At 35.9% G+C, this 12247-nt stretch overlaps 1 protein-coding gene across 1 annotated transcript in view; it reads left to right on the forward strand.

Moving 5' to 3' along the window:
- CDC42BPA (CDC42 binding protein kinase alpha (DMPK-like)) overlaps positions 1-12247 on the forward strand; it is a 117531-nt gene that overhangs the window by 37302 nt on the left and 67982 nt on the right. The window contains exons 4-9 of the mRNA XM_009708185.1: positions 2909-3002; positions 3779-3979; positions 4568-4816; positions 8142-8221; positions 9299-9465; positions 9933-10055. Of these exons, the coding sequence (XP_009706487.1) occupies positions 2909-3002; positions 3779-3979; positions 4568-4816; positions 8142-8221; positions 9299-9465; positions 9933-10055 (914 nt within the window). The remainder of the gene's footprint in view (positions 1-2908; positions 3003-3778; positions 3980-4567; positions 4817-8141; positions 8222-9298; positions 9466-9932; positions 10056-12247) is intronic.

Genomic DNA, 12247 nt, shown 5'->3' on the forward strand with positions numbered 1-12247 from the left:
CCTGTGCAACAGAACAAAAACTGGACATAAGGAAAGAGTATAGTAAGGACTAGAGGAATAGGAAGCCAGGTGGGAATGGGAAGGGAATCTGGGAAGTGACTGTGGAGAAATAGTGACTGCTGAGAACTGAGATGGGAGAAAAAAAGATGAGTTACATGTGTACATGCAGGGAGACTAGGACTTAGGAGTGGAGAAGCTGAGAGTGAAAGGAGATAAAAGGAGAGGAGATCTGGGTCCAATAGGCTCTGGAGGACTGGACATCTCAGCTTTTGAGATGAGTCTAGGAGGCAGGGAATGATAGGAATAAAACTGCAGCTGAGGTGGAAGTGTGGGAAGAGGGAGCCAGTTCATATAGTGAAGAAAGTGGGATAAGCTGGGGAAGGTGGAGTGGGTGTGAAAAGGGAGGACCATGCTCTGTTTAAAGCAGGAGACGAATCAGTTCTGATCACTAAAGGAGAGTCACTAAACGTCATTCAGAACAAAAACCTGGAACAAAACTCGTAATTCTAATGGAATCTAACAACTGTGCACGATCAGTAGGGATGCAGGGTTTATAACATATTATTTTTCCCCATAATCACCACCTATGAATTCTTCAGTTACACTGGCAGTAATTACTCCCCTTCCTTGTTCCCCTCTGGGGCTCATAATTTTCTTAGCTTTCCCTTTGCTTATAGCCTACTCTGCTCTGCAGGTGCCAGCAATTCTTGTCTTTCAAACTGTCTTTTATTAACATAGTTCAGTTGAATTCAGAACAGTTGTTCATAACATATACCTCCTGCTACAAGAGCTGAAAAGAATTTGTATGCGTTAAGGTGGTCTCTTTTTTTCCTTAACTATAAAATTTGTTCTTACGAAGTTATTACTGAGCCCTGCGAACTTCACTTTGCAAGAAATACTTGTTCCTCTGAGTGCTTTCAATGTTGTTTGCATGTTTGTTTTTGCATGGTGTTGACAACAGAGTGAGATTTTTCATGTTTTCTGCTGTTTTGTGAGACCGAATGGGGGAGGTTGGTACGATGATGATGATTATCATTATTGTTATTATTTCTCTTGGGAATATATTAGAAGATAGAACATGGATAAATGGAGCCTCCAGGGTGACTCATGTTTTTGTTTAGCTTGAACTAGGTCCAGCTTCCAAGAGGAACTTTATTTTAGGTGCATGTTTTTGCAGAGTGTTTTAAACTGAAGCTATAATTCCAGAGGTCTCAATAGCATGTGTTTGTTTTTATTTAGAAACATGTTTAAGGAATGTTTTTGGTGGGTGAATGTAAAATAAATAAAACTAGCTCAATCTGGAGGTTGCAATTCTTTGGCATATTCAGTGTCAGCAAAAACCAAGTGAAGAATGTTATTTAGAGAATGGACTCTGTCAATTTTTATGATTTACTTTGTAAAGAATTGTCTTTATGCTCAGTTGCGAGATGCAAAAGTATGATTTCTTATGTAGTGTTTGCTTTTTACTTTGTAAATGTTTCTGCATATTTGGGTGGTAGCTAAAATTTGTTTTCAGCGTGGGCCACTGGCTGCTTGTCTCTGGATAACACAAATTCAGAAAGTACTTCCTTCAAAACAATGTACTGTTACCATATTATTTGTCACTTAGTGTGTAACAGTGCGACACCTTCATGCCATTGCTTGTTCAAGGTGTGGTTCTAATTTTTTTGCCATTATAAATCCTCAGTGAACTTTGTTTATGACTCAGTTTTTATTAACAAAACAAACCACCAACCAAAAAAACCTCAAAACCCAACCCAAACAAACAAACAACAAAACCTTGTGCTCATGTGGAATGTGAGTATCTTAGCTTGTGAATATTTTGAAATTTGTCTGCAAAGCAATTGATGACATTCATTTATAAATTGGTAGGGGAATGAAGCAAAGTCAGGGCTTCATTTGTCTTTTGGGTTTTTTTAGGGGATTTATTCTTATGTCCTATAAATCACTGTCTGCAGAGAAAGCATTTGTAGTACTTTATTGGTTGTAATTTGCCTTTTGAGTATAATAGATAAGGATAGAGTAAGAATGTAATAATGTCATATATTTACAAAATGTAGCTTATTAACTATTTCTAATAACTGTAGTTTAATGAAAAGGAATTGCAACATTTTAAGCTAGTTTGCAAGTTGAACAATAGTTGTCCCTCTGGTAACGTAGAAAGCACAGATACTTTCGTCCTAGTCAGCTGCATACTGGGGCCATCACTTTATCTGTGTTTCAGTATACTTGGTTACCTGTAAAACATGGGACAAAAAAAAAAAGAATCGAATCTGCAAAATAAGGAGTATTTATTATGTTGCCTGCTTAGAAAGGTTTTTCCATGTCTCTCATGACTTGAATGAGACAGCTGCAGAATTTGGCCAAGCAGAGCTGCAGTAGTCTGTACAATGGCTTTGTTGCTCATTTCAGCAGAAGTACGACAGAAGTACGTACTGAGCTGAGATGTACATGAAAGATAATGTTGATGAAAGACACTAAATTTAAAAATGTGTTAATTATTTTAGGGTTTCATTGACCTTATTCTGTAGTAAAACTTAGAGATTGTTTTCCAGCTCCAGTATAAGCATGTGTCTTTCACTTGAGAGTACTTCACTAAAATTCTTCAGATTATTTAAAATTTTTACGTACAAATGTTCAGAGAAAGTAAGTTTCTCCAGTCTACCTGTGAGAGATGAGGGGAATTTGGCCACACAATTCTTACTGGAATTAACAGGCATTACATGGTTTTATCTACAGCCCCTGTCATGAAATGTCTCTAGTGCAAATTGCACCATCTGATGAGTGATTGTGTTCCATCTACTGATCTGTTGCTGGTTTTGAATGATAAGAGCATTGCAGAGTTAATGCTTGGACTATGTTATGCAATACATTTTTTTACTAATTCTGAAATGTGTTTTGATTGCAGGGATATTAAACCAGACAACATCTTGATGGATATGAATGGACACATTCGATTAGCAGATTTTGGTTCTTGTCTGAAACTGATGGAAGATGGAACGGTAAATTACAAGGAATTATATATTCCTAAACACCTTTTCTTTAGTCCTTTGCTAGCCACTAAAATTTGTGCTAATAAAGAGAAAAGGTGCCTTGTGTTAAACGAAATGTAATTATGACGGTATTTGTATGTAACTAACCTTGGTTCAAAATATGAATGCACAATGCTTGGATTTACTGTATATTAAAAGCTTTTTAGATTCATATAGTCAACTCATGACTAAATAAAGAGAAACTGCGCTGCCAGTACTGAGTAGGTGTTTGTTCATGAGCTATGAATTTTTCAGTTTTGAGCTCTGAACCTTAATCTTTATTGAAAATGTAAGCTTTAGCATAAGCAGGATGAGATACTGAAATAAAATGATGTACTAATTGTAGTGTATTTAAACTTGCACAGTATATAGTAGGTGTGACTAGAATGTAATTCCAGTATGTTAATCATGTCCCAGACTATTACAAGTATTTGAGTTAATAAGTGTGATTACCTAATCTATAATTACTTAACAGCTCTAAACCTAAGAATTGAGAGGTTTGTTCTTTCTCTCTTATTAAATATTTGTAAGAGTTTAGCAGAAGTATATTATTGGGATGACTATTAATGCAGTGCCTTGGATGCTTAAGTATTTCTTTATGAATTTAGAAGCCTTTGTTTGTGTTTAGTTGTTATTGTTATAACTAGAACACTAGGCTAAATTTATATATACATACACAGTGCCAGAAACAACAGTATCTGTAACAATAGAAATTTATTTTAGTCCTGGAAATGTAACTTCTGCAGGTCCAATCTTCAGTGGCAGTTGGAACGCCAGACTACATCTCTCCAGAAATCTTGCAGGCCATGGAAGATGGAAAAGGGAAGTATGGGCCCGAGTGTGACTGGTGGTCCCTAGGCGTTTGCATGTATGAAATGCTTTATGGAGAAACGCCCTTTTATGCTGAGTCCTTGGTGGAGACCTATGGGAAAATAATGAACCACAAAGTTAGTGCACTTTCTGTCTCTCTCTAAGTTAATTTTTAATAAGTAATAGGGTAACTTGAAGGCTTAGTTAAAAATGAGTTTTCATGTACTAATTATGTTAATGTTCATAGATGTAGAACAAAAAATATGTTTCCATATGGTAAGTTCATGGTTATGGATTGCAGATGGCTTTACTTTAGGATAAAGCAGTCCAAAACTAAAAATCTGGATTTGGAAACATGGCTGTTAGTTCACTCTATGCAGTAAATCTTGGCTACATTACATCGCTCCTTTTGTGTTACTTTCTTCTGGTGGATCCATTGATTGCCTTATGTAGAAGATTCTTAAATGTTCTTCCACATGGAGGTAGCTGTAGAATTCAACAGTGTAAGAGAAATTTAAATAAAGAAGACAAGCTAGGAGACAAAAAAAAAATTCAATAGTTTCTATCCTTTGGAGAAGTCTCTTTCCTAGAAACCTTACAGCATATATTTAAGTAGTGGAGTACTTGCGCATTTCTTTTTCTACATAATGATTTTCACTAAGAAGGGTGATTTTTTCCAACTCTTTCTTGGTAATAAACTATTTTCTCTTATTTTAACCTTTAAGGAAAGGTTTCAGTTTCCTGCTCAAGTGACAGATGTTTCTGAAAGTGCAAAGGACCTCATCCGAAGGCTCATTTGTAGCAGAGAGCATCGACTTGGACAAAATGGGATAGAAGACTTTAAGAACCATCCATTTTTTGCTGGGATTGACTGGGACAACATTAGAAACTGTGAGGCACCTTACATCCCAGAAGTCAGCAGCCCCACTGATACATCAAACTTTGACGTGGATGATGATTGCTTAAAAAATTCTGTAAGTATAGAATTAACATTTTGACAAATCAGCTTTTGTAGTATACTTTATAACAAGATATATGTAAACAGTAGTTTATTTCAGCATGTTCACTGTGTTCTGCATAAACAACAAATAAGTGCTGCTTTGAAGAACTGTGGGGGGAATACATTCATAGTTCAGAGGCTGATCCTCCAAACACATGTGTAAGGACACCTTCAGTTCAATTTTGTAAATTCATTGTAACTTTACATGTATTTAACTAGCACGTACATCTGGTATTTGCAGTAACAAGTTCTTAGTGTCCATGTCCTATAAAGAATAATGTATTTACATGTAGATAGTCTGCAAGACACAGTATTTCTAGCAGAGCATTGTTGAGACCTGTACTAAGTCTGTGTAATGCATTTAATTGTAGTGCTGTAATTATTCATATCTCTGTCAGATTCCATTCAGTTCATTCCCACTATAATTTTTCCAACTTGTTTTCTGACTTGAGTTTTGGGAAATTTAGGAGAAATGTTACAGCCATTTCTTCAGGAACAATCTTAGTGAGAAAGAAATTATTTTGCCTTTGCTTAAAAAGCTTTGCAACTATTGGTTTTTACCAACCGTAGTGTTTCTGTGCTTTTTTGAACAGGAGCTTTGACAGGTGATAGAGGTCTTAGCATCAGAGGCTAAGCATTTTCACCCTTTTTGCTTTTGTTTTCTGAACTGCATTTGCATCTCAGGTCCACTGGGCTTCCTGGACCTGCGGATAAGCAATAGGCAACATGAATTGATATAGGCAGGATGATGACTATTTATATTCCCTTTCCTCCAACTGCACAGTAAAACATGGAAAACGCTTTGACTAGATAAAATCCAGTGGTAGACCTACATGGTATGGAGCATTAGGTCTCAGAGTCCTTTCATGTAGGCAAATTAAGCAAATCAGTCTAGCTGCATAGGGCAACTATGAAAAAAAATTTTGTTTTCATTTTTTCCTCAGTTTTTCCTCACTTGCATCTGGTATTGCCCATTTCCCTTCACAACTAAAGTGTTTTTATCTTAGAACTTTTTAATACAGTCTTCAGATATCTGTTTGCGCATTACTTTGTCCAGGGACAGCTATCAGGGTTGGGTGGCAGGAATGGATACTGTGTGTAGCAAACCTTTGTGAAGCCATGTTTGCGAAGCTGAGATACCTTTTGGAGGTTATTCACACATTCTAACGTTGGCCAGTCCAGGGGTCTTCCTTTTTAGAGCCTAATCTCCCAGCTGAGGCACTCAAAAGGTGACTGTGCGGTATGAACTTTTTCCCATTGTAAAGAAGCAGGGTGCTGCAGGTGAAGAAAGAATGTTCCTGTGGTGAGTTACTGGACTCAGACGTGAATACAGAGTCCGGTTCGAAATTTGCTTTAGACTTTGGGGGGTGAAAAGCAATACCATTGAACTGTGCAAGATGAGCACTAGTTTCTGGAGCTTCATTTTCAGTTTCCTCATTTGAAACACGTGAAGGTATTTTTTTTGTTTTGTTTAATTTAAAGTTATATTTTTACCATTTCTTTTCGCACCTAGCATCTCTGAAAAAAACCTGGTCTGAGGCATTGCATGACTGAGGATATTTTACATTTTTGCTTGAACTAGTGGACATTGTATTTAACATTGCTTCCCCTCAAATTCTTATATGTAACTTGGAGGTGTTTTCCCTGCCATCTTCCATACACATCTTGTGAGGGAAGTTCACATACTTGCGTTACTATTACAGAAATCAGGACCACAGATAAACCCATAAGACTTTTTTTTTTTTTTCCTAAGTTCTTTGCAAGGTTTGAATGGCATGCAGCAAATGAGGAAAGCCCAGAGCTGAAGTTAAAAGGCAATGTTGAAGGGCCTTGATTGTTAACTGTTCTGCCTGAACCTAGAATGAGACTGTGGACCCATGGAAAAATTATATACATAATAATGAAATTCAAACAGTATGTTAAAAGTACACATAAACACAAAGGGCAAAACAGAGTTGTTAGGCAGCCTAAGTTCTGCAGATTTTTAGCTTTTAACTGTTTGGTTTAATATCCTTACTGATGGGCATGATAAACATAGATTCATTTATAATTTTGTCAGTATGATAATACAGTTGAATTCACACAAGTAGCAGGAAATAAGTATTTTGGTCTCTGCCAAAGAATCAGCAATGAAACAAATTCTTTTACGGAATCTTACATCATTATCAATAGATACTATATTTTAGAACCAACGTTCGGTTACCTGTGTGATAACTGAAAGCTGTCGTATGGGCTGTTAAAATCACACAATTGCGCATTTAGTCTTTTTTAAAGTTGTTCATAAAGATGGTTTTGAAACTCAAAGCTGTGAAATATGAAAGTAAAATATAAAGGAGAAGTAAAGAATTTTACTACTTCTAATCATAGTGTGTAATGATGGTATTTTTATTATCAATTAGTGGAAAGTTAAGGCTTTGTAATTTGGTCTTGTCCTTAGTTTCCAAAATGCCCAACAATGTAGACTTGATGTACTTACACAGTCTAACCATGTCATTGGTGGTTTTTTGTTTGGAAAAAAATCATTACGTTACCTTTCTTAAAATTTAGAACCTCTTGGCTCTTTCGGTGAGATAATATTCTTAGGGAGTTTCTTTCGATCAGCGTTAAGACCGTCTCTAGTATAGCGACATAAACCTTGCGTCTTGGGGTTAAACAGGAAAATTTTAAGAGGATATTTAAGAATATTAGAACTTACAATGGTTCGAATAATATAGCAACAGGGTTATTTTAGCCTGAGGAGAAGCTCAAAGATTTGTCTTGGTTCGTAGTTCTTTGTCTGGCAGGAAAAAGGAGCAATGAAGGAAGAAATGGTCAAAGTACTAATGGGATTAGAAAACTCTGTTGTATTACTTCTTCCTAGTACCTGTCTGACTATTGTTCTCTCCAAATAGAGATAACCCGCTCAGAAGTGGGGCTGGTAAAGCTACAGGCAGGAAGCCTTGCTGACTAAATAGCAAAGAGGAGGGAATAAAAGGTGATACTCTTTGTATTAAGAGCTCCTTGGAAAAAAGAAGGAATAAATTGGCTTTTAATATGTGTCATATTCTGCTTTTCTCCAACAATAGCTTGTTTAATTAGGAAAACCTTTTGATGCCAGCATGCTCTATTTTTGTATATTGCATACTATTATAAATAGATTTAGGTCAAGCTTTTTCATACTTGGTCTATAAATAAGGATAACTGTGAATATAGTTAATATGATATTATCACTAACATTTCACATATGGTTAAACTTGAAAATATTTTTCTTTGAACTCCAGTAGGATATTACTTACTCAACTATCCTATTATTTTTCTAGGAAACAATGCCTCCACCATCACACACTGCATTTTCTGGCCATCATTTACCATTTGTGGGTTTCACCTATACAAGTAGCTGGTAAGTTAAGAGCTCCAGAAGTGTCTGTAGGGTAGTTACATAATACCTTAAATTTCTGTCTCTGAAACCAACTGCAAATAGATACCGAAGAGTGTGGTTTATTGAGCAAATTACGAGATCATAATCTAAAATGCTGTCTGTCCAAAAGAGTGAGCTCTCTGCAGGTAAAATTTGCATGAATTTAAAGATCAACGCCTGTATTCAGAGGAGTTTTATTGAGAAAGGTGATCTTCAGACAGTGTATGAAATTAACTGCATATGACAAAGTTAAGACCAGATGTGTGGACCCAGAGAGAACTTAGCTTTTTAGACTTTAAAAATTGTTTTATTTCTAGTCCTTTGACATTCATGTAAGTCTGGATGGAAAATTTCTAAAAATTATTTTATTGATACTTGGTATTAATGTGGTATTTGTTATGTTCATCTCCACTGCTAAATTAAATAGTAACCAGGAAGTCCATGTACGCTTCTTGATCATTTAGGAAAATAAATAAATAAATAATGTTTACTATTGAAAAATCAGGCCTATGTTTCTGCAGACACATGTGCTTAATGCTGGTTATGTGACGTGTCCTGCAGACTTCAAAAGGATTATTTGCATAAGTAGTAGTATGTGTATGTGAGTATCCACAGAATCAGGGCCACAGCATTTCTGATATGTACATGCCCTAGTTGTCATATGATAATTTCACACCATTTGTTGTGATTGTTGTCTTTAAAGTATTTGGGAAACTTGATTAATTATTTTAAAATAAACTATTAATGTAATCTTACGAACTATTTAGATTATTACTTTTTGCTATCTGGCTAACATAGACTGTACATAATGATCATTTTTTATCAGGGGTTCATTCACTTTTATGTAACAAAAAATGCATTGAGGAGATCAGTCATGCTAGGTAAAAATGAATTCAGTTTTTAATAAGCACAGACTAACAAGATATTATTTGACTGTATAATACATTACATAATAATTTACAATTTAAACAAGTATTTATTGGTTGATATATTTTTTTAAAAAATAATTGTAAAAACAGCCTGTTGTAAAATCCAATACTGTTTAATTTTTCCCCCCAGTGTGCTTTCAGACCGCAGCTGTCTAAGACTGACAGCTGGACCACCCTCCATGGATCTTGATGCCAACATTCAAAGAACTTTGGAGGATAGTTTAGCAACAGAAGCTTATGAGAGGAGAATAAGACGTCTGGAACAGGAAAAGCTTGAACTTAGTAGAAAACTGCAAGGTATAGTCATTTAAAAAAAAAAATAAAATCATTCAATCACTTTTTTGACTTTGATTAGCTTGCAGCTTTGTAAGGTATGCTTTATACTGTGGGAAAAATAAATATACATCCTAGAATGCTTTCTAGCAGAAAAGAGTTGTCTTCATTATTTCCGTTGACAAGTTAAACTTCTGTTGCTCTTTATGCCTGAAATATCCCATGTATACAACTTCTTGTAACATGCTACCTTTGTTTGCGCTGTGCCTTGCTTACTATGGCATAAAGATTTCATTCTTAAAACCTGTAAGAACTTAGTTTGTGCAGCTGACAATTACTGAAAAATTAGCACTTAGTAGTTGGAAATTATAAATTGTGTAGAATGCTCGGTGGAGAGTCTTTTGGCATGTCTTAATTTATCAGTAATATCTTTTTGACCTCCTCAGATGTCAGATGTATAATATGTCCCTCTCTCTTCCACCTTTTTCTAGAGTCCACCCAGACAGTCCAGGCTCTGCAGTATTCAACAGTGGATGGCCCAATAACAGCAAGCAAAGATTTAGAAATTAAAAGTTTGAAAGAAGAAATTGAAAAGTTGAAGAAACAGGTAACAGGTATGTTATGAATATTAATGTAAAAACTCTAACAGGGAAAAATATTTTGACAAGATTTTTTTCCTCCTAATATGATGCTAGTTTTACTTTCCTTTCTAAAAGTCTTCCAATCTATTTTTACTTCTCATTTTATCCTTTACTTTTCATTGCTACCTCAACATTTTCTTCAAATTCAACTTAATATTCAGTACTTCAATAATTCCAGTTGCAAGGGAGAAGAAAGATTTCAATGACGTCTGCTATTATTATTATTAGTGGTAAAGTTCCACTAGTTTTAAATTGTGGTGTTGCTAATTTACATGGATATGAATCAGGCTCTACCTGAGAATCTGTGAAACCATGACCAATTTCCATAGTACTACCTTCCTTCTGCAATGTGTACTGCAAGAGCAGAAGGAGTATTGGTTTGGTTATTTTTGGCAACATCAAAAGTCACTGCAGTCCTTTCAGAGGTCGTAGTCACTGTAGCATATCTTAGCATTCCTTGCTTTGTACATCTCTGCACTCTGGTATGCAGGTACATAGGTAATAAACTGGAAGGAAAGAAGATGTTGTTTCTTGCTTATGTGAGTAAACATGAGGGATGAAGACTTTAGCCTGACAGTTTTAATAGTCTTTAAAATATTTGCTGGAAGGATGATTTGTTATGATTTAAGCATCCATTGATATTTTTCATTATCTCGTTTTCTGTCGAATTTTCCTTGGAAGGGGCAAATTTGTGAGATGTGATTCCAATTTTGATTATGTCTTCTTTGAAACCACAGAGGTTTATCGTGTGCTATTGCTTACTGCATTGTAACCGGATGTGGAGTAAGAGCTAGTTCGAAGTGCCGATGCAGTTTTCTGAATATTTTCTTGGAACGGTACTTTTAGAACAGTGTGGGTTATCGGACCTGTGGGCTGTGTGCAGGAAACTACAGTGATAGCGAGTTTTCCAAGTGACAGGGAGTAGTGAAGGGTGTTTTCCATGAGAGAGGACACTGCACTGTAATAAGGCTGCAGTTCCATGAGCAGCAGAACTGACTGAACAAAACTCTTTCACCAAAATAGGTCCTGCTCACAGCTGTTTTGCCCCTCCTCTCTCTGTGCATGCCCTGGACTCTCTCTTGACTTTAATTCACTCAATTAAACAGGGAAAGAACAATCTAGATACAGAGAATTTAATCAACTTACGATCTGACAAATCAGCATGAGGTGGGCAATAGGAGAATACAAGGAAAGCGAGATGAGAGGGAGAAGAACCACCTCTGATCTCTGCTGTCAATGAGCCATCATTTCTTACAAAACTGACCATTTCTTTCCTTTTTGTTTAATTCCTTTGCTTCTGAGAGTTCATGAAGATGTTATGATAACTAAAATTGGGCTATCAAGTATCTCAGTACTTTGTTTGAAAAGTGTTTTTTGAAATCTGTGCAGATAAAGAGCTGAATTTCTTTAATGAAGGTCATACTGCTTTTCTTTAGAACTCCCAAACTAGTCAAAAGCAAAGATTTACTTAGCCCAGTATCCTGTGTCTTTACAGAGACTACTGGAGACATTCAGGGAAAGATTCAAAGAAATCTGACATATCCAAACCCATCTTTTTCTAGCCTTACTCTCCCAGATTCTGGCAATTCATGTTTTAAGAATTTCCAGAGGGAGAGCTTCTATTGCACCACTATGTTGAATATAGCTGTGAGTGAACCGATTTTCTGTCTGTTTACCTAATATCTTTTTAGCCTACTTTAAAGCTAGCTACTAATATAATATTAAGTATCCTTGATTTGGTGCTCTGAATTAAGTTTAAGGGAATTTTCTCATGTGGTGTTTCATAGCATAGGACTTCCACTATCCTGCTCCGTAACAGTTTGTTCAAAATAGGATTTTGAGAGCAGACACAGAAAGAAAGGAAGTACAACAAGATGGTTTTTATTTAGGAAAATAGAGACAGATAGATATCGGGACTAGAACCATAGAAATGGGGAGGACAAATCTAATTCCTCTTGTCAATCCAAATAGGAAAATGTCTGCATTTTATATGAGAGAGAAATCAGACACAAGTAGCAGTACATGGATCTCTATTATATGTCCATATACTACCTGTCGCAAGGGAAAAAAACCCAGCGAGAACGGTTGGAGGAAACTACAATAAAGACTTGTTCTGGTTTGTATTTGTGAAAAGACTTCATTCAGTTCCTGGAAGTGTCAGGAAT

The sequence above is a fragment of the Cariama cristata genome, unplaced genomic scaffold (genome assembly GCF_000690535.1).
Source record: "Cariama cristata isolate BGI_N322 unplaced genomic scaffold, ASM69053v1 scaffold539, whole genome shotgun sequence".
In the NCBI taxonomy this organism is placed as follows: Eukaryota; Metazoa; Chordata; class Aves; order Cariamiformes; family Cariamidae; genus Cariama; species Cariama cristata.